Source organism: Hemitrygon akajei, chromosome 1 (assembly GCF_048418815.1).
Source record: "Hemitrygon akajei chromosome 1, sHemAka1.3, whole genome shotgun sequence".
In the NCBI taxonomy this organism is placed as follows: Eukaryota; Metazoa; Chordata; class Chondrichthyes; order Myliobatiformes; family Dasyatidae; genus Hemitrygon; species Hemitrygon akajei.
Window position 1 is genome coordinate 71874557 of NC_133124.1, and position 22872 is coordinate 71897428.

General features: G+C 46.7%; 1 protein-coding gene across 4 annotated transcripts in view; it reads right to left on the reverse strand.

Annotated features, from left to right (window-relative positions):
* The window catches only part of osbpl1a (oxysterol binding protein-like 1A), a 257078-nt gene that overhangs the window by 71125 nt on the left and 163081 nt on the right, over positions 1 to 22872 (reverse strand). For all 4 annotated transcript variants that reach the window (XM_073045588.1, XM_073045581.1, XM_073045597.1 and 1 more), the window contains one exon: positions 12765 to 12924. In XM_073045588.1, the coding sequence (XP_072901689.1) occupies positions 12765 to 12924 (160 nt within the window). The remainder of the gene's footprint in view (positions 1 to 12764; positions 12925 to 22872) is intronic.

Below are 22872 nucleotides of genomic sequence, written 5' to 3' on the forward strand. Positions count from 1 at the left end.
ACTGAGTTAAGTATTGTATGTAATTAGTTTTGCTACAACAAGTGTATGGGACATTGGAAAAAAGTTGAATTTCCCCATGGGGATGAATAAAGTATCTATCTATCTATCTAAGTTATTAATGGCTCACCATCATTAACACATTGCATACTGGACTAGTTGCGATGCTCGACAATCTCCTCCCATTTCCCAGTTCACAACCTTCAAACTCTTTAACTCTCTCTCTGATCTCTCAGGGTGGTCCAACCTTCAGCCAATCTGCCTGTAAACTGCAGTGCTCTAATCAGCCCCAGCTCCCCTATTCAGAGTCATACATCTCAGAAATAGGCCATTTGATCCACCAAGAAAATGCTGACCACTGGGCACCCATGCATATTAATCCCACCTTCCAACACTCGGCCTGCAGTCTTCTATGTGTTGGTGATTCAAGTACTTGTCTCGGCACTTCCTAAATGCTGTCAGTTACTTTTTCTGCAGAAATTTACATTTCTGACTGACTGTGTCACAAACCGGTGTGGAAGCCCCATGCCAGGGTCACCAGGCAGCAGGGAGTTGTGGACTAAGCCAGTAAGGACATCTTCACGAGTCAGGCATTCATCTCTGAGGATCTTACCATCCTCTTCTTGCTACTACCATCAGGGAGGGGGTACAGGAGCCTGAAGACCCACACTCTGCGATTCAGGAACAGCTTCTTCCCCTCCAAAATCAGCTTTCTGAATAGTCCATGAAACAACGTTGATTGTATAAAATATATAATACATTATAAAATGTTCCAACCCCTTCACAACAATGGCTCCAAAATAAAGTACCAGAATCCAACACAAGCACTGGTTCAGGTGATCAAAGGCTCTTGACTCCCTCACTCTTCCATCCATCCACTATCCACACATTTTATCCACAGGATCCTCTCCCTCATCTGGTTCCATCTGCTATACCTTCTCCCGTAACGGTTCCCAATATCACCTCTCTGACTTATCAGATTCCAGCACTGGTAGTCCTTTGTGTTCCTCCAGCAGCTGACTCCATCTTCACCCTCTCCGCTCTCGTTCCAGCTCTACCTGTCCATCATCCTTCACCCCTCCTCGGTCCAGTCATCACCTGCCAGCCCCACCACGCTCTTCCCCCTTTATACCGGCCATCTCTCTACTCCACTCCGTTGTAATGCACAGTTTCAACCCAGAATGTCAACTGTTCCTTTCCTCCCACAGGTGCTGCTCGACCTGCTCAATCCACTGCTTACTGTTTTATGAAACAAGCAGGCTTTAAGAAGCACCTTGCAGATGGTTAGAAGGAGCTTGGAAGGAATGAGTTAAACCAGTTGAACAGAGGTAAAGACCTGGTCAGAAAGAGCAACCTCAGCATTTTGGGACTGCTTTGAAAACACAGACTGGAACATGTTCAGGGAGGCAGCTACCTGTACCCATTACATTAACAGCTATGAATATGCCAGCTTGTGACTGGCTACATAGTGCTCTGAGGACGTCACTGTCATTAATCACATCAACGTGAGGGCAAGTCAGGAGCTAGGGCTGACGGCAGAGGTCCGGGCACAGCTGAGAGACCAGGAGGATAAGACTACACTCACTTTCCCATGCTATCAGGAAGGAGCATTCCATAAGACAAAGGAGCAGAAGTCGCCATTCAGCCCATCGAGTCTGCTCCGCCATTTCATCATGAGCTGATCCAATCTCCCCTTTACTCTCATTCCCCCACCTTCTCACCATAACCTTTGATGCCCTGACTACTCAGATACCTATCAATCTCTGCCTTAAATACACCCAATGACTTGGCCTCCACTGCCGCCCGTGGCAACAAATTCCACAGATTCACCACCCGCTGGCTAAAAATTTTTTTTGCATCTCTGTTCTGAATGGGCACCCTGCAATCCTCAAGTCATGTCCTCTCGTACTAGACTCCCCCACCATGGCAAACAACTTTGCCACGTTCACTCTGTCCATGCCTTTCAACATTTGAAATGTTTTTATGAGGTCCTCCCTTATTCTTATAAACTCCAAGGAGTACAGACCAAGAGCGGTCAAACATTCCTCATATGTTAACCCTCTCATTCCCAGAATCATTCTAGTGAATCTTCTCTGAACCCTCTCCAATGTCAGCACATCCTTTCTTAAATAAGGAGCCCAAAACTGCACACAGTATTCCAAGTGAGGTCTTACCAGTGCCTTATAAAGCCTCAACATCACATCCCTGCTCCTATACTCTAGTCCTCTAGAAATGAATGCCAACATTGCATTCGCCTTCTTCACCACCGACTCAACCTGAAGGTTAACCTTAAGGGTATCCTGCATGACGACTCCCAAGTCCCGTTGCATCTCAGAACTTTCAATTCTCTCCCCATTTAAATAACAGTCTGCCCGTTTATTTCTTCTACCAAAGTGCATGACCGTACACTTTCCGACATTGTAATTCATTTACCACTTCTTTGTCTATTCCCCCAATCTATCCAAGTTTCTCAGTTTCCTCAGCACTACCGGCCCCTCCACCTATCTTTGTATCATCAGCAAACTCAGCCACAAAGCCATCGTAGAGAAGGTACGGCTATTTCTGCAACACCAGAGACATGAGGCTGATGTGGCAGGGCATTCAGACCATACCAGACCACCCTGTACATCAGTGACAGGGACACTTCTCTTCCTGATAGGCTGAATGCTACTTACGCTCAGTTTGATGTGCCGGCAAGGCAGGTCTCCTTCTCCAAGAGGAGCAGGCACTCAGTCTGGTCACAGCTGACGTGAAGAAGACCCAAGCCATGGTCAACGCGGTCCAGTTAAATGAAGTTCTAACAGACATCTTCAACATCTCTCTGGAACAGACCACTGTCCTCTCAGGCTTCAAGGTGGCCACCATCATCTTGGTGCCCAAGGGGGTGACAGTAACCTGCCTCAGAGACTACCATCCAGTGGGACTGACCTCAACAATAATGAAATGCTTCGAGCAGCTGGTTATGGATCACAGTAAATCTCATCTTCCTGCTATATTCCGGATTGCTTATTGCTCAGACTGGTCACTGATCATGCCACGCACCCCTCCGTCCTGTCCGACCTGGATAATGGTGCCTCATACGCCAGGATGCTGTATATCAACATCAGCTCAGCACAGCTTCATACCATCATCTGAAGCTGGTGGTAAACTGTCCTTGTTGGGTCTCAACACCTCTCTGCCTCACCGGCTGAGTTACTCCAGCACTTTGTGTGTGGTTCTCTGTAACTGGATCCTGGAAAGGCCACAGTTAGTCTGTGTTGGCAGAAACATCTCCAGATCCGTCACGTTGGGCACCGGCAACCCTAGGGCTGCGAGCTCAGTCCGCTGCTGATGCATGACTTAGTTTGCTGATGACGATACGCCGAGACAGCATAGAGAGGAAGTAGAACTGCTGGTAGAATGGTACACACAAAACAATTTGAGTCTCATTGTGGACAGGACCAAATAAATGATTGTTGTGTTCAGGAAGGTGCAGGCTGACCACTCCTCACTGCACGTACACGGCTTGATCGTGGAGAGAGCTCAGAGCACCAAATCTCTGGCAGTGCACATAACCGATGATCTCACCTAGTCCCTCAACATCACCTCTTTGGTGAAGAAAGCAGAACAGTGTCTCCACCTTCTGAGGAGATTGAGGTGAGTGAGGGACTCCTTCTCCCCACCTACTTTTACAGAAGCACCATCGAGAGCGTACTGACCTGCTGCAGCACACTCTGGTACGGGAAATGCAAGGCATCTGACTGCAAGTCCCCACAAAAGATTGCAAGGACTGCTGAGAGGATCATCAGGGTCACTCCTCCATCCATCAGAGGTGTACATCAGGAGCATGTGTACGCAAGCTCCTTAGCATTGTCAATGATCCCTCTCATCCATCAACAGTGTCCTTGAACCCCTACCATCAGGCAGGAGGTACCGTAGCATTAAGACACGAGCTGTTAGGATGGGAGCAGCTACTTCCCCAGGCAGTAAGACTACTGAACTCCCGGCCATCACCCAGGTTCCATCACGCGTGAAGCGCCAGTAGCGTTACACTGTTTACTTTTTAAACTTGTGTCGCAAAAGCACCTTATTATTTGTTAATTTACTCGTGGCAATATTACTTTATGTATTATGTGTGTGAGTTATATGTATTGTGTTGTGAACCTGGAGGAATGCTGTTTCATTTGGCGGTTTATACGTGCATACAGTTGAAGGACAATAAACTTGAACTTGAATTTAAACCAAGACGTTACAGAATTGGAGTGCAGGATCATAGATAATTAAATCTTACAAGATTACGTCTCAAAAGCCCTGCTGACCTATATACAGAATTTAGAAAGAGGCTGGTCATCAAATGTCTGTATGATGAATTGTTCCTGCAGACTGGAGTTAGCCAATGTGCGCACGACTTCAGGAAGGAGCGAGGGAAGAAACAGAATCACCAACTTCTCCATCCTGTTCTGGTACTTGGGAAATCACTGCAAACTTCAAAAGACACTTGGAAATTAAAATGATTTAGCAGAGTCAACTATGCTACATCGAATAGCATTACAGAATTCAGAGAAAATATTCAAGTTGATTCAATATACTGAAATGACTAGGTGGTTATTTAAAGGTGGGATCAGGCAGAATAACAGCAGATGGAAGAGGTCAACCATAGACCCTCATCTAGTCTAATCATGGAGTTATACAATGCAGAATGTCTCCTAGTTACCAACACCCAACTTACGGATATTCATAAGGTAAAGGAACAGAAATAGGCCATTCAGCCCATTTAGTCTGCTCCACCATTCTATCATGGTTGATCTTTTGACCTTCAACCTCAGTCTCCCTCCTTCTCCCACCAACTTGTAAACCCTTCACCAAATCGAAGACTCCACCCACTCTAAACATTCTCTCCCCCCACCCCATTGGGCAGAAGATACAAACACCTGAAAGCATGTACCACCAGGCTCAAGGATAACTTCCAACCCACTGCTGTCAGCCCCTTGTACGATAAGACAGAGTCTTGAACTCACTGTTACATCTTATTTTAGATAGTTATTGCTATACCTTGTTCTCACTCAATGCACTGTGTAATCATCTGATCTGTATGAACACAATGCAAGACACCCTTTTTGCTAGATCTTGGTACATGTGACAATAATAGACAAATTCCAACAAGAAACCCCTACCTAGATGATCCCTCATAACATGGTTCAATTCAAACGTCTGACATTCATACACATCTTTGTCCCTACAAACAGGAGAACTAGTGTCCTCTCTCTCTCCACTTATAGTCACTGTTCTTTTTAATCAATCTTAAGTGCTTTTGATGCCATGAATGGATTAGAGATCTCCACAAATGCTGAGCAGTTTCTGTGAAGTGGTTGAGCTACATATGAAATAAATGTTGATCCCATTTGCTGCCAAAATCTAGCACAAAATGACACCAATGTATTGTACAACTCACTACACAGAGAGCAGGTAAAACTGGTGGAGCATTTCTCCAAGGCAAGGTGGGCTTCATCAAGTTGTGTATGGGGGTGGTATATTCACTAGAAGCAGATTTCTGACCAGTATGCACCTGTCTGTGACCCAGCTGTAGCAGCTGTTGAAAACATGCCTCAAAGGTCCATACAAACCCAGCAATATACAGATTAAAAACCATAGAACACTACAGCACAGTACAGGCCCTTCAGCCCTCCATGTTGTGCCAACCCATATAATCCTTAAAAAAGTACTAAACCCACACTACCCCATAACCCTCCATTTTTCTTTCATCCATGTGCCTGTCCAAGAGGCTCTTAAATACCCCTAATGTTTTAGCCCCCACCACCATCCCTGGCAAGTCATTCCAGGCGCTCACAATCGTCTGTGTAAAAAACTTACCCCTGATGTCTCCCCTAAACTTCCCTCCCTTAATTTTGTACATATGCCCTCTGGTGTTTGCTATTGGTGCCCTGGGAAACAGGTACTGACTATCCACCCTATCTATGCCTCTCATAACTTTGTAGACCTCTATCAAGTCCCCTCTCATCCTTCTACGCTCCAAGGAGAAAAGTCACAGCTCTGCTAACCTTGCTTCATATGACTTGTTTACCAGGCAACATCCTGGTAAATCTCCTCTGCACCTTCTCCATAGCTTCCACATCCTTCCTATAATGAGGTGACCAGAACTGAACACAATACTCTAAGTGCGGTCTCACCAGAGATTTGTAGAGTTGCAACATGACCTCTCTACTCTTGAACTCAATCCCCCTGTTAATGAAGCCAAGCATCCCACAGGCCTTCTTAACTATCCTATCAACCTGCGCAGCGACCTTGAGGGATATATGGATTTGAACACCAAGGTCCCTTTGTTCATCCATACTCTTAAGTAACTGAGCATTAATTCTGTACTCAGTCTTCTGGTTTGTCCTTCCAAAATGCAAATGTTAAATTCCAAAAACAGATGCTAATTCTTCTGATTTGATTAACGATTTCTCTGTGCCATACAGGAATGCTGTAAAGCTATCCAACAAAGACATTTCCCTAATTAACAATTGATCAATTTCCGCAAAGCAGAAGCTAACTTAGTTCAGAGAACATAGTTTTAAATTCAAGACCTGTGAGTCCACTGGGGGGAGTCAGAGGCCCAACGTCTGTGACTCCACAGGGAGTTAGAGGCCCTGTGACTGGGTGGGAGCGAGGAACAAGTAAACACAAGCAGGAAATCCAGAACAACATACACAAAATGCTGGAGAATCTCAGTAGGTCAGACAGTATATATGGAAATGAAATTCAGTGCCCCAAACAGTCTTTCCAGATGAGGCAACACATTACCTGCAAACCTGTTGGGGTTGTCTTTTGTATCTGGTGTTCCCAATGCGCCTTCCTCGACATTAGTGAGACCTGACGGAAACTGGGGAACCGCTTTGTTGAGCATTTCTGCTCCATCCACCAGAAATGGAGTTCTTGTGGTCACCATTTTAATTCCTGTCCCTGTTCTCCTTCCGACATATTGGTCCATGGCCATTTTTGCCATGATGAGGCCACTCGCAGGGTGGAGGAGCAACAGCTCAAATTCTGCCTGGGCAGCCTCCAACCTGATAGCATGAATGTCACTTTCTCCTTCTGGTAAACCCTCCTCTTCCTGGTCTGGCCTCCTCACCTCGCCCTGGTGCCCCTCCTTCTTCCCTCTCTCCCATGGTCCATTCTCCTCTCCTATCAGATTCCTCCTTCTCCACCCCTTTACCTTTCTCACCCAAATGGCTTCTCCTATCATTTTCCAGTGCGTTCCCCCTTCTTTCCACTCATGAAGAGGGGTCTGAGCCTGAAACATTTGACTGTTTATTCATTTCCATAGATGCAGCCTGACGCAGAGAGGAAAGAGGTTTGTTTTGCTGTTGATTTTGTTTGTGTTGTTCTGTTGAACATGTTACGTTGGTGCTGGAATGTGTAACGACACTTGCCCATTACCCCACCACATCCTTAGGTTGTGTTGCTCGTTAACACAAACGATGCACTCTGTGCACATGATAAATACATTAATCTGATCACATACAGAATATTCAGTGGTGACAAACACAGATGCGACACTTGTGCAATATTTTTGTAGCCATTAGCTAACCAGGGCAATTTAACAGTAGCAGGTATCGAAGAGGTAATCAGATCACCAGGACAGTGAACACGGAGGGTGACACCAGAGTACGGAGTATCTCTTACAGTTCATTAAAATTTAGGACTTGGTGTCAAATTTAGTCCTTCATATATTCTCCCAGATAAAAAGCAAAGAATATAATTGTGTTAGTTAAATTCACTACAGTTAAACAAATAACTTGGCTAAGTTTGACACAGAGCCTGCAGAAAATATTCCCAACACAACTGTTTGACCCATGTCACGATCTGTCAGGATTCAGCATTTGCCGTCTCTAGTAGCTTCACAACCATTTCATGCCTCTGTCACATGGTCCGACACAGGATTTAAAAAATGCATGAACAAGGCCAGGTAATGCAAGGAATTAAAATTTGAAACAAAGATTATTTTAGATCTCTGCACTGTACAGTATTAAACATTCCACATTAATTTTTAAAAGCAACTTTTTGAAAGGGTGTGTGCGTGTGTGTGTGTATACGTACACATATATCTCCAGAATTTGTGCACAGAATAACACAACACAGAGTCAGGCCCTTTGGCCCAGCTGGTCCACGCCAACCAAGATTCCCATTTGCTGGTAATTGGCCATATACTTCTAAAACTTCCCTATCCACATTGCAGTCCAAGTACCTCTTAAATGTTGCTGATGCACCTGCCTCAATGACTTCCTCTATCAGTTCAGCCCATGTACTGACCACCATCAGTGAACAAAGGTGTCCTTCAGGTTCTTACCAAATCTCTTCACTTTTACCTTAAACCTTTGCCCTCTAGTTCTTGATTCCCCAACCCCGGGAAAAGGTCCATTTATTCCAGTGATGATTTTGTACACCTCTGTGAGATCTCATTCTCCTACAACCCAGCGAGTACAGTCCAACCTGATCAACCTCTCTCCGTAATGAGTACTCGGAAGTCTTCTCTACGTGCTTTCCAGCTCAATGGTATCTGAGCTACAGCACAGTAATCAAAACCGAACAAATGTATAAATATATGCAGCATATTTACAAAATTCCAAAGAAGAAGAATTTGTTTTAAAATGGAATGTAGCAAAGAACTTCATGTTTTACATGCATTGAACAAAATCTAATGTCCAATTTTCTGAATATTTCTAATGCTGTCAAGCCTGATTGGAAAGCAACAGTTTACCCAGCAATGCACCTGGAACAATTACGGTTGTAACTAACAAAGTGGCATAGAAGGTTGAAGTCCCACACCACCAGGTTCAAGAACAACCAACTCCACGTCCCACACCACCAGGTTCAAGAACAACCAACTCCACGTCCCACACCACCAGGTTCAAGAACAACCAACTCCACGTCCCACACCACCAGGTTCAAGAACAACCAACTCCACGTCCCACACTACTAGGTTCAAGAAAAACCAACTCCACGCCCCACACCACCAGCTTCAAGAACAACCAACTCCACGCCCCACACCACCAGCTTCAAGAAAAACCAACTCCACGTCCCACACCACCAGGTTCAAGAACAGCCAACTCCACATCCCACACCACCAGGTTCAAGAACAGCCAAATCCACGTCCCACACCACCAGGTTCAAGAACAGCCAACTCCAAATCCACACCACCAGGTTCAAGAACAGCTATTTCCACATCCCACACCACCAGGTTCAAGAACAACCAACTCCACGTCCCACACTACTAGGTTCAAGAATAACCAACTCCACATCCCACACCACCAAGTTAAAGAACAGCTATTTCCACGTCCCATACCATCAGGTTCAAGAACAACCAACTCCACGCCCCACACCACCAGCTTCAAGAACAACCAACTCCATGCCCCACACCACCAGCTTCAAGAACAACCAACTCCATGCCCCACACCACCAGCTTCAAGAACAACCAACTCCACGTCCCACACCACCAGGTTCAAGAACAGCCAACTCCACGTCCCACACCACCAGGTTCAAGAACAGCCAACTCCAAATCCACACCACCAGGTTCAAGAACAAACAACTCCACGCCCCACACCACCAGGTTCAAGAACAACCAACTCCACGTCCCACACCACCAGATTCAAGAACAGCCAACTCCACGTCCCACACCACCAGGTTAAAGAACAGCCAACTCCACATCCACACCACCAGGTTCAAGAACAACCAACTCCACGTCCCACACCACCAGGTTCAAGAACAACCAACTCCACATTCCACACCGCCAGGTTCAAGAACAACCAACTCCACATCCACACCACCAGGTTCAAGAACAACCAACTCCACATTCCACACCGCCAGGTTCAAGAACAGCTATTTCCACATCCCACACCACCAGGTTCAAGAACAGCCAACTCCATGTCTACACCACCAGGTTCAAGAACAGCTATTTCCATGTCCCACACCACCAGCTTCAAGAACAACCAACTCCACGCCCCACACCACCAGGTTCAAGAACAGCCAACTCCACATCCACACCACCAGGTTCAAGAACAACCAACTCCACATTCCACACCACCAGGTTCAAGAACAACCAACTCCACATCCCATGCCACCAGATTCAAGAACAACCAACTCCACGTCCACACCGCCAGGTTCAAGAACAGCTATTTCCACATCCCACACCACCAGGTTCAAGAACAACCAACTCCACATTCCACACCACCAGATTCAAGAACAACCAACTCCACATCCCACACCACCAGGTTCAAGAACAACCAACTCCACGTCCACACCGCCAGGTTCAAGAACAGCTATTTCCACATCCCACACCACCAGGTTCAAGAACAGCCAACTCCACATTCCACACCACCAGGTTCAAGAACAACCAACTCCACATCCCATGCCACCAGATTCAAGAACAACCAACTCCACGTCCACACCGCCAGGTTCAAGAACAGCTATTTCCACATCCCACACCACCAGGTTCAAGAACAAAAAACTCCACATTCCACACCACCAGGTTCAAGAACAGCCAACTCCACGCCCCACACCACCAGGTTCAATAACAATCATCTCCAAGTCCGCACCACCAGGTTCAAGAATAACCAACACCACATCCACACCACCAGGTTCAAGAACAGCCAACTCCACGCCCCACACCACCAGGTTCAAGAACAGCCAACTCCACGCCCCACACCACCAGATTCAAGAACAACCAATTCCATGTCCCACGCCACCAAGTTCAAGAACAGCTAATTCAACGTCCCATGCCACCAGGTTCAAGAACAGCCAACTCCACGCCCCACGCCACCAGGTTCAATAACAATCATCTCCAAGTCCGCACCACCAGGTTCAAGAATAACCAACACCACATCCACACCACCAGGTTCAAGAACAGCCAACTCCACGCCCCACACCACCAGGTTCAAGAACAGCCAACTCCACGCCCCACACCACCAGATTCAAGAACAACCAATTCCATGTCCCACGCCACCAAGTTCAAGAACAGCTAATTCAACGTCCCATGCCACCAGGTTCAAGAACAACTAACTCCACGTCCCACACCACCAGGTTCAAGAACAGCCAACTCCACGTCCCACACCACCAGGTTCAAGAATAACCAACTCCACACCCCACACCACCAGGTTCAAGAACAACCAACTCCACGTCCCACACCACCAGGTTCAAGAACAGCCAACTCCACGCCCCACACCACAAGGTTCAAGAACAGCCAACTCCACGTCCCACACCACCAGGTTCAAGAATAACCAACTCCACACCCCACACCACCAGGTTCAAGAACAACCAACTCCACGTCCCACACCACCAGGTTCAAGAACAGCCAACTCCACGCCCCACACCACCAGGTTCAAGAACAGCCAACTCCAAGCCCCACACCACCAGGTTCAAGAACAACCAATTCCACGTCCCATGCCACCAAGTTCAAGAACAGCTAATTCAACGTCCCATGCAACCAGGTTCAAGAACAACTAACTCCACGTCCCACACAACCAGGATCAAGAACAGCCAACTCCACGTCCCACACCACCAGGTTCAAGAATAACCAACTCCACACCCCACACCACCAGGTTCAAGAACAACCAACTCCACGTCCCACACCACCAGGTTCAAGAATAACCAACTCCACATCCACACCACCAGGTTCAAGAACAACCAACTCCACATCCACACCACCAGGTTCAAGAACAGCTAATTCCACGTCCCATGCCACCAGGTTCAAGAACAACCAACTCCACATCCACACCACCAGGCTCAAGAACAGCTAATTCCACGTCCCACACCACCAGGTTCAAGAATAACCAACTCCATGCCCCACACCACCAGGTTCAAGAACAACCAACTCCACATCCACACCGCCAGGTTCAAGAACAACCAACTCCATGCCCCACACCACCAGATTCAAGAACAACCAACTCCACGTCCCACACCACCAGCTTCAAGAACAACTAACTCCATGCCCCACACCACCAGGTTCAAGAACAACCAACTCCACATCCACACCACCAGGCTCAAGAACAGCTAATTCCACGTCCCACGCCACCAGGTTCAAGAACAACCAACTCCATGCCCCACACCACCAGCTTCAAGAACAACCAACTCCACGCCCCACACCACCAGCTTCAAGAACAGCCAACTCCACGTCCCACACCACCAGCTTCAAGAACAACCAACTCCACATCCACACCACCAGGTTCAAGAACAGCTATTTCCACATCATCACATTTTTCCCTTCAACCAACCAGCAGAACCCTAATCAGCACAGTTTAGCAACACTGTGGCTCCTCTGATCATTTTGGACTAAAGTAAGAGTTTTTGTTCTGTTCTAATCGTGTTCTTTCTTGTAAAGTTGTTATGATTTATGTTTAAAAGAAAATCTGCAGATGCTGGAAATCAAGGTAACACACAAAATGCTGGTGGAACTCAGTAGGCCAGGCAGTGTCTATGAAAAAGAGTAAACAGTTGACATTTCAGGGCAAGATGCTTCATCAGGTCTGTCCTGATGAAGGGTCTCAGCCTGAAACATCAACTGTTTACTCTTTTCCATAGATGTTGCCTAGTCTGTTGAGTTCCTCCAGCATTTAGTGTGTGTTATGTAATTTACGTTCATTGTACTTCATTCCTGTAAATGTTGCTTATCTGTTCTTATGTACCTGTGATGTTGCTACAATTAAGTTTTTCATTGCAGAAGTGCAGATGACAAACTTGACTTTGACTTTTTAACAAGCAGTGTTTTTTCAGTCTCTGGTTTTATGACTCACCTGTATTTTGTGATGCCATTGGCCGGAACTGGTTTGGCTCCATGATTCTCCTGCTCCGACATATTTGATCTTTCGGTGTTGGTACAGTTCAAAGGTTCTTCGTCAGCTGACTGACTCGTTACCGTTTCAAATCCACTCAAAGAGTCAGCAGAGTCAGAATCTGGATTCAGAAAGCACTCTGTTAATTCACCACCGTTCAAGCCAAGTCTGTGCAGGTGTAACACTCACTCTACTGAATTCTGAAATTTGACCCTGATCCACTTTGCTTATTCCCTGGTAACCATCCATGGTTAAATACTCCATCCTCCCATTTTAACAAACAATGCTGAAGACTAATTTGAATGCAATTAAATGCGAATGAGCAAAATACTTTATTTTAACCTCTTATACGCAAGTCATTTACTGTGGTCTAGATTTTGGTGCAAGAATTACTACAATTCCTGAGTCTGAGGCCAGTGTAGCACAAATTTAGTCTGCTCACCTTGTGTAGTCACCAGTTACAAGAAAACTCAATAGGGCACAGCAGGAAAAGATTGAACAGAAAGGACATGCACCCACCATTCGTGTCTCACTGTCAGTTTCCTGGGAGCTCACAGAACAGAGGCAGGAACTCCCATCCATCGAGTCCAGGCCGGCAAGAGAATGAGCTGCAAGCACTAATCCCACTGCCCAGTACTTGGTGTGAAGACCTGGTAGGTCACTGTGCAGCAGGTGCTCAATCTGGCAATCCTTCCGTATGAGAGCTTCTCCCTCGGCCTCCGAGTTCCTGTCCCTCTAACTATCAGGATCCTCCTTAACTCTGTTCCATTACCTTAACCCTCCATGCCTGCTAATTGTTGCTCTGCTGGGGGAACGTAAGCCCCCCCCCCATTACTTTCAGGTCTCGTCCTGCCCTGTCCACTTGTTGGAGTGTATCTCAACACCTGAAGTCTGGGAACAGTAGATCTCACTTGGAGAGCCTGGAACCTGTCCAAGCCAGAGGATCAGGTTCTGGTTGCCATGGTGCCCTCCGATAGGAGCACGATGGAAACCAACCTTCCTGACATGGCTCCCTCTCACCTACCTGCACATCGCACGGGCAGGAGATGGGGACAGAGAAATTACCAAGGGGACGGCTGAAATTTCTGAAACGCATGCATGTTTGCTTTCAACAGCGTCCCTAACTGTCCTCAAAGTGAATGGCCACTGACCCCTTCAGAAGGCAAATCAGAGGATCTCAGATAATAGAAAAAAGTGTTTTTTTTAAAACAAGCCAGTACCTTCACCTCTCCACGGGTTTTAATTCCAGAATTACTTAACTAATTGGATTTAAGATCAGTGACTAAACTCCGCAAGAGTTAACGTACCATCTTCTGCGGCAGATATCGGAGGGGCCTCTAGTGCAAGAGTGAAATGGAGACGATGGGGGAAAGAGGGAGATTGGAGGGGTGGAGGGAGCAAGGCCTGGGGAGAGAAGAGGTGAAGGGCTGGGGGGAGAGGGAAGGGAAGGACGAGGCGGTTGGGAGGGGAGGAAGGGGCGAGGCAGGGAAGGGAGGCATGAGGCAGGGTCAGGGGAGAGCAAGGCAGAGGAGGGGTGGGGAAGGGAGGAGAGGAGGGCAGGGGAGATGTGGGAGAGGAGGGGAGATGGGGAGAGGAGGGGAAGGACTGAGGACAGGAGGATGGGGGACAGGTGGGAAGGGAAGGATGGGAGAGAGGAGGGAAGGGGTGATGGGGAGAGGAGGGAAGGGGAGGATGGGGAGAGGAGGGAAGGGGAGGAAGGAGAGAGGAGGGAAGGGGAGGAAGGAGAGAGGAGGGAAGGGGAGAGGAGCGGAGAGGAAGGAAGGGGAGTGGAGCGGAGAGGAGGGAAGGGGAGGGGAGCGGAGAGGAGGGAAGGGGAGGGGAGCGGAGAGGAGGGAAGGGGAGAGGAGCGGAGAGGAGGGAAGGGGAGAGGAGCGGAGAGGAGGGAAGGGGAGGGGAGCGGAGAGGAGGGAAGGGAAGGAGAGATGAGCAGGGGGGAGGGAAGGGGAGGGGAGGGGAGGGGAGGAAAGGAAAGGGGGGAGGAAAGGAAAGGGGAGGGGAGGGAAGGGGAGAGGAGGGAAGGGGATTGCAGGGGAGGATGGGGGAGAGGACGAGAGGAGAGTGTGGTGAAGAGGAGGGTATGTAAAGAGGAGTGCAAGGGGAGGGGAAACAAAAGGGAGGGTGGGGATGAGATGAGGGAAAAGATGCAATGTTGTGTGGGGCAAGATTTTTAAACATAGAGTGGTGGGGGTCTGGGTGACACTGCCAGAAAAAGTGATGCAAACAGATACCATAGTGATGCTGAAGAGACTTGTAGACAGATACGTGAACAGACAGGGGATGCAGAGATGGCGTTATCGTGCAGACAGGTGGGATTAATGTAATTTGGAATCATGATCGGTAAAGAGACTAAGGGTGGATGGACGGTTGGTTCTCTGATCCATGCTCTGGACAGTGACACAGACTGATAGGATTGAGCAGCCAGATGCTTGTTCTTTATTTTGACTTCCCCTGCACTCGGTGCCTCCCTAGATGGTGAGCAGGGTGTGCAGATTATTTCAGAAACTCTTAACAAGGAAGGTCACCTGTGTTTTAGTAAATGGAACAGTTGCTCCGAACCCGTTTTACCAATGGTCTGTCACACTTCCAATGCGTGTGCCATTAAACCTTTACTATTCTCATACACAAAATTAACAATAAATAATGCATACCCACTTAAACTAAAATAGCAGCAACAGATCGAGTGAAGCACACCAGCTTAGCAACTGATTCCCGGCGTCCTTGGCTATGAAACGGAAGTTGCTGTGTGGCATTAGAGATTTCTAGCAGCTGCCTACACCTCTGAAATTCAACATCTTGTATTAAATACAGAACAGTACAGTACAGAAACAGGCCCTTCGGCCCACCATGTCTATGCTGAATGTGATGCAAATAAAAATAAATCTCTTCCACCTGTACATAATCCATGTCCCTCCATTGCCTGCATATTCCTGTGTCTAACAGCCTCTTTAACAAAAAATATTGTACCTGCTTCTACCACCAACCCTGGCAGCACATTCTAGGCACCCTCCTTATTACCCTGCACCCCTCCCTTAATGTTCTCCTTCTCACCATAAATACATGTCCTGTGGTATCTACCCTGGGAAAGAGACTCTGAACATCTCCCCTATCTGTGCCTCTCTTAATTATATAAACTTCTACCCGTTGTCCCCTCAGCCGCTCCAGCGGAAACACCCCAGATCAGACCAGCTGTTATTCGCCCACCCTCCGTGTCGCTCTGAGTACTGGTCCAGCCACATAAAGGGTTCCACCTCAGCAGGCTAAGGGAGTTCAGCTTGTCCCTAATGACCCTCACCAGTTTTTAAATCGATGCGTTCCAGAGAGTACTCCATCCGGACGAATCCCGGGTTGGTATGGCACCTGCTTTGAAAGGGCAAATAAGACTACACCTGTGTTAATGCTCGTAGCCCTGTGCTCTCCATCTCAGAGGCCGACATCAGAAGCTCCAACAAGAGGGTAAACCCTTGCAAGGCGTCAGGCCTCGTCGATGTACCTGGCAGGTTACGGAGAACCTGAGCCAACCTCGGGACTTCTTCAATCCCTCACCGCTGCACTCCGACGTTCCCACCTGCTTCCAAGGGGCATTAATCATACCAGTGTCCACGAAGAGCAGGGTGAACTGCCTCAATGACTACTGCCCAGCAGCACTCACATCTATTGTGATGAAGAGCTTTGATAGGTCGGTCATGGGTGGAATTAACTCTTGCCCGAGCAAAGATTTGGACCCACTGCAACTTGCCTACCACACTATCAGGCCAACAGTAGATGCAATCACACCAGCTCTCCATGTGGCCTTGAGTCACCTGGACAACAGCAATACCTACATCAGGCTGCTGCTTATTGATTACAGCTCAGCCTTCAACACCATCATCCCCTCAATACCAACCAACGAGCTCCAAAATCTCAGCCTCTGTAAATGGATCCGTGATTCCTGACTCTGTTCTCATCATTGGGAGACCAGAGGCACTGCGCATCAGTATTAACATCTCCTCCTTGATGAGGATCAATAGAGGATGTGTGCCCAGCCCTTCGCTCTACCCTCTTTACACTCACGACTGGGTGGTCAGGCACAGCTCAAACACCACCCATAAATCGCCGGGGACACCGCTGTTGCTGGTGGAATCTCAGATGGTGACAGGCTAGCTGAGTGATATCGCAACAACAACCTTGCACTCAACGTCAGCAGGACCCAAGGAACTGATGGTGGACTTCAGGCAGGGGAAATTGAGGGAACACGCACCAGTCCTCATTGAGCAGTTTCGAGTTCCCGAGTGTCAACATCTCAGGGGATCTATCCTGGTGCCCAACATGTTGATAGGATCATAAAGGAAGCACGCCAGCAGCTGTACTTCATTAGGAGTTTGAGGAGATTTGGTATCTCACAAATGTCTACAAAATGTACCGAGGAAAGCATTCTGACTGGTTTCGGAAGCCACACTGCACGGGACTGCAAGCGGCCGCAAAGGGTCGTGGACGCGGCAAGTCCCATCACAGACACAGCCCTCCCACTGCTGAGGACATCTCCAAAAGGTGGTGCTTTGAGAAGGCAGCATCCATCGTAAAGGACCCTCGCCATGCGGGACACGACCACTTTTCATTACTACCATGAGGGAGGAGGTTTGGGAGCCTGAAGACCCACACTCAACATTTTAGTTATAGCTTTTTCCCCCTCTGCCATCAGATTTCTGTATAAACTGTGAACACTATGTCACTTCCTTTTTTTTACACTATTTATTTTATTTCTAATTGCAATTTATATTAACTTTTTATGTCCCACACTGTACTGCTCCCACAAAACAACACATTTCACGCCATTATATCAGTGATTAAAAACCTGATCCTGCTCCGCAAATTCTTGCAGAGTCAGAGTTGTGGACATAGCTCAGCTCATCACACAAACCAGCCTCCAACTCTCTCAACACTACCCGATGCCTTGGGAAAGCAGTCTACAAAGTCAAAGACCCTTTCCTTCCTGGGCAGTCTTTGCCCCCTCCCAACCTCCAGTCAGTGCCTTCTATGCCAAGGGACTCCATCAGACAAACAGGTTCTGGGGATAAGAGCGTGGAAGCTGAGCTGAAAGGAATCAGAACTTAAGAAGCAAGAAACTGATTCTGTTGGGAAACAAAAGCTGTAGAACCAAGACAGCCGAAGTTCAGACAATCAACTAAAATCTAACTGAATGACAGAACAAAAGATGCATTGTGACCTTTGCACTTTGCCTACCTGCACTCCACTTACTCTGGAACTGTAACACCATATTCAGCAGCACTCTGATGCTGGGGGAACTCAGCATCTACGAAGGGAAATGGACAGTCAGTGCTTCATTCCGAGACCCTTCATCAGGACTGTTGAAGGGCCATTTCCCTCCATAGCTGCTGCCTGACCTGCTGAGTTCCTCCAGCATTTTGTCCATGTTGCTCTGGATTTCCAGCGTCCGCAGAGCCTCACATTAACATGTTCTGCATTCTATTTCCTTTTCCCTACCTCGATGTACCTACGAATGCAGTGATCAAACGAAAGCTTTCCGCTGCATGTAACAAATAATACGCCAGAGTTTAAATTCACTCCTCAATTTGCCCTTGAAGCTATTTTAAATAAGTCACAGTCCCTGTTCTGGAGCTACCCCATCTAACCCCACCTCAATAACCCTCTCTCAGAATCAGAATTATTAGCATTCACTTACATGATGTGGAATTTGTTGTTTTGCACCAGCAATAAAACTATACATTACAAAAATAAAGTGCAAAAAGAAAGGAATAACGAGGTTGTATTCATGGATTCATGGGCTGTTCAGAGACTTAACTGTGGAAGGAAGAAGCTGTTCCTGTACCGTTGAGTGTAGGTCTTCAGGCTTCTATACCTCCTCTCTGATGGTAGTAATAAGAAGAGGGCATATCCTGGATGGGGAGGGTCATATACCATTAGGGTAACAAAGGATTAGGGTCCTATAGAATCCCTCAGCATGCAAAGAGTTGTAGAGGAGACACCATTAGCCCTAAACCTTTACCAAGAACAATAGCTGCCATGGGTGATGGGCCAGGAGCTGGTTATTCCTCTGCTAGTAAAGATGCAGTATATCAAAAGCCATTGTCTCGAGCTGAAACACACAAGCTAGGCCTTGCAAATCACTCACCTAACTAATGTCGGATGGAAGATTTTCCCCCATCTTAGAAGTTAGTTTATTTCACCTTCTCTTTACCCCAATGAAAAAGACTGTTACATGCGATTGAATTTTTCAGAGATCTGCTCCAAATGCATCCTTATCTGCAGTACATTAAGCGACAGAATAACATAAATAAAACCTTTTGCTGGAGCAACAATTCACGAAGTGAATGCTCGTTAAGCAGGGAGACCTGCTGTAGGATAAAAGGAAGGGCACGGAGTGAGGAGGGGACAGCTGTTGACTTGTTCAGAAGTAGGATGCAGGCTGATAAATGTGCACGGTGTACAGTGTCTCCTCATTCTGAACATTCACCATTTTTGCTAAACTGATCCTTCCGCATTCTGTTCCGTAAGACTTCTCGCCATTAATTGGCATTCGCTTTCCTCCAGGGCTCCGTTACCCTTTTTAACTCTGGTCACTGTCAAGGATTTATTCAGCTACTTGTAAGCAGATTCAGGAAGATAGGGCCACTGCATTTAAACGACTATGATGTTCAGGAAAACAGCTCATCTCTATTGATTGTAGGCTTGTTCTGGAATATTAAAATTCCTTCGTTCTCACAGAGATACAGCACAGAAAAAGGCCCTTCAGCCCATCAATTCTGTGCTGACCATCAACCACTCATTTACACTAATCCCATTTCATTCTCCCCGCACTCCCACCAACTCTGCTCAGATCGTACCACTCACCTACGCACAACTAAGGACCAATCATCAGTCACCTACCCTCAGATCTTCAGGATATGGGAGGAAACCAGAGCACCCGGGGAAACCAAAATAGTCAAAGGGAGAACACATAAACTCCACACAGTCAGCATCCAGCGTAGACTTTCATTAAATGTTTTAACTGTGTCAAAAACAGACCACTCTGACCTACAGTAAATGAATAAATTAATGTTTATTCATACAGTGCAGATCAGAAGCAGCTCTGTGATGTTTCCTAGAGCTGTTTCCTATAGTATACAGCAAAAGTATTGTCATGGTAAATTGGTTTATTGTTATCACAAGTGTTGCGATACAGTGAAAAACTTGTCCTGCATACTGTCCATACACATTAAATCATCGCACGGTGCATTGAGGGAGAACAAGGTAAAATAACAGAATGCAGAATAAAGTGTAACAGCTGTAGGGAAAGTGCAGTGCAGGCAGATAATAAGGAAGCACAAGAGACTGAGGGATGACCTCGTAGAGCTATATAAAATCAGAGGGATATAGATAGGATGAACCATCCTTTTTCCAGGGTTGGGAAATCATAAACTAAAGGACATAGTTTTCAGGTTCAAGATGAAAGGATCTGAGGGGCAAGATGTCTTTACACAGCGGGTAGTCGATGTGGAACCAGCTGCCAGAGAAATGGTAAAGGTAGGTACTGTAGATGCATTGAAGGACAGTACAGGTACCTTGATGACAAGAGCTTAGAACAGGGGTTCCAACCCTTTTATGCCACGGACTCCTACCATTAACGAGGTGTCCGTGAGTCCAAGTTGGGAACCCCTGGTTTGAAGGCTTATTGACCAAGTGCTGGGAAATGGGATTAGCTTGAATATACGTCCTGGTTGGCATGGACACAGATGGGCTGAAGAGCATTTTTCTCCATTCTGTACAACCCTATGACACTCTACAATAAAGGCTAAAACTCTGCCTGACATTCTAAATTCCGAAACTCCCACGATCCGGAAAGTTTCAGGTTTACAGTACAGATTGGTATAATTAACTACTTCAACAGTGAGATCTAAGATCTAAACCTAGGTTTGGCATGGTAGTGTAGCAGTTAGCGTGAAGCTTTACAGTGCCAGCAATGTGGGTTCACTTCCCACCCCGTAAGGAGTTTATACATTCTCCCCGTGACCGCATGGCTTTCCTCTGCTCCAGTTCCTTCCGAAATTCCACAAATGTACCGGTTAGTAAGTTAATTGGTCACATGGGTGCAATTTTTTGCAGGAACTCATAGGCTAAAGGGGCCAGTTACTGTGCTGCATTTCTAAATAAGTAAAAAAAATAAACTTTAGCAAAGCTCTGTGCTAATCTACAGCTAATTAATCTACCAGTGCAACTTTTGCAATTTAGCTGACATTCCAAACTTAAAGAAACATCGGGTCATCTCAGAAATGCAAATTTCATGTGACCCAAGGTGTGCCTTGCATTAAAACATCGTTCTCCTGCCCAGAGGAACATGACAGGGGTGGGGGGGAATTTCAGTGACCCGGCATCTCTCAGGTTTCAACATTTATTGGTTAATCCCCTAACTACTTCAGCCTCAGAGGGAAGACAGACTTGAGCTGAGCGAAAAGAGTCTTAAAGGTATAGAACATAGAACAGTACAACACAGGAACAGGCCCTTCAGCTCACAATATTGTTTCGAATGATACCTATTCCCTTCTGCCTGCACTTAGCCCACACTCTAAGTCTTTTAAACACCTCTATAGTATCTGCATCCACTAGCTCTCTGACACCGACAGTCTGATTGACAACCCTCCTCTCTGGGCACCATCTCTCTGCTGACCCACATCACTGGGCAATGACACTGATGACCCACCTCTCCGACACCAGCAGTCTGACTGACAACCTACCCTTCTCCCACTAGTGTCACCTGACACTGACATTCCAACTTCCGACGCACCTCTCCAGGCACTGACAGTCCAACTGACGACCCACCTCTCTAGTACCCAAAAATCCTCTATTGCATGCATGGAACTTCACTCTTCCGGATCTTTACTTCTAGATATTTCAAAGAAAAATACTTCACTTTTGGTCTCACAATCTCATCTTTTCCCTCTATCCTTATGAAAAAATCTTACATTGCATTTGATATTCTAACTTACAGTTCTCGGCTACACCCCGCAAGGACTACTGAGTTTAATTCCTTCCCAGGACATCCTCGATGCGATTAGAATCCGTGGTCACTTGCAGAGCAGACCGCTCCGTGATCACCAACGGCTCGACACTGACCACACTGACTGTGGGCAGTGCTGAGCCTGATTAGCTCTCACTCACTGCTGATGGAAAAATCTATGCTAATCTATTTAAATAACTCTCTCTAAATGCGCCTCAAAGAGCTGCCAGGATTTCACATCTCTCTCAGCTCCATTTAAAAAAGAGCAGCCAGGTATGCGGGAAAACTACACATTCAACTTGTAAACCTCCAAAGTCCACCTGGAGGTTCTCAAACAAAACTCCCCAACACTAATAATCTGAACAAGGACGCAATATCACCTGCAGCCCCTTGTAAATTCTTCAGGGATTATGAATTCAAGATCTATTTCAGTGGTTAATCCTTGTTAATATCACTTTGCAACCGTCTTTCTCAATCCCAGAGTGGTGAACACCTCTCCAGCTGTGGTGTAACCGACATTAGTAACTTAACTTCCCTGTCCCGGACTCAGCACAGACCCAATCACAAGGAAGGCTCGTGAATGCTTCTGCTTCCTTTTCGAGGTTGAGCTTGTGACCAAACACTCAACTATCTGCAGCCATACTGCTGTAAGTATCCAATATGATTGATCTTGGTTTGGTACTGCAATTTAAATGTGCAGAAACACAAGAAGCTGCAAAGGGAAGTGTACTCTGTCCAATACTCCACAGACATATCCCTCCCCACCATCAGCAGTATCTACAGGTGGCAACATCCATCATCAAAAACCCCCACCATCTGGGTCATGCCATCCTCTCACAGCAGGAGGCACAAGGGTCTGAAGTCCCACACCACTGGGTTCAAGAACAGCTACTTCTTTTCAACTGTTCAGTTCTTGAAATAACCAGCACAACCCTAATCACTCCGGTTTAGCAACATTATGACCACTTTGATCATTTTGCAGTAAATGAACATTTTTCATGCTCAGACATAAAAACTGAGTATAATTTATGTTTAGTGTTTGTTTTTTTTTCCCCT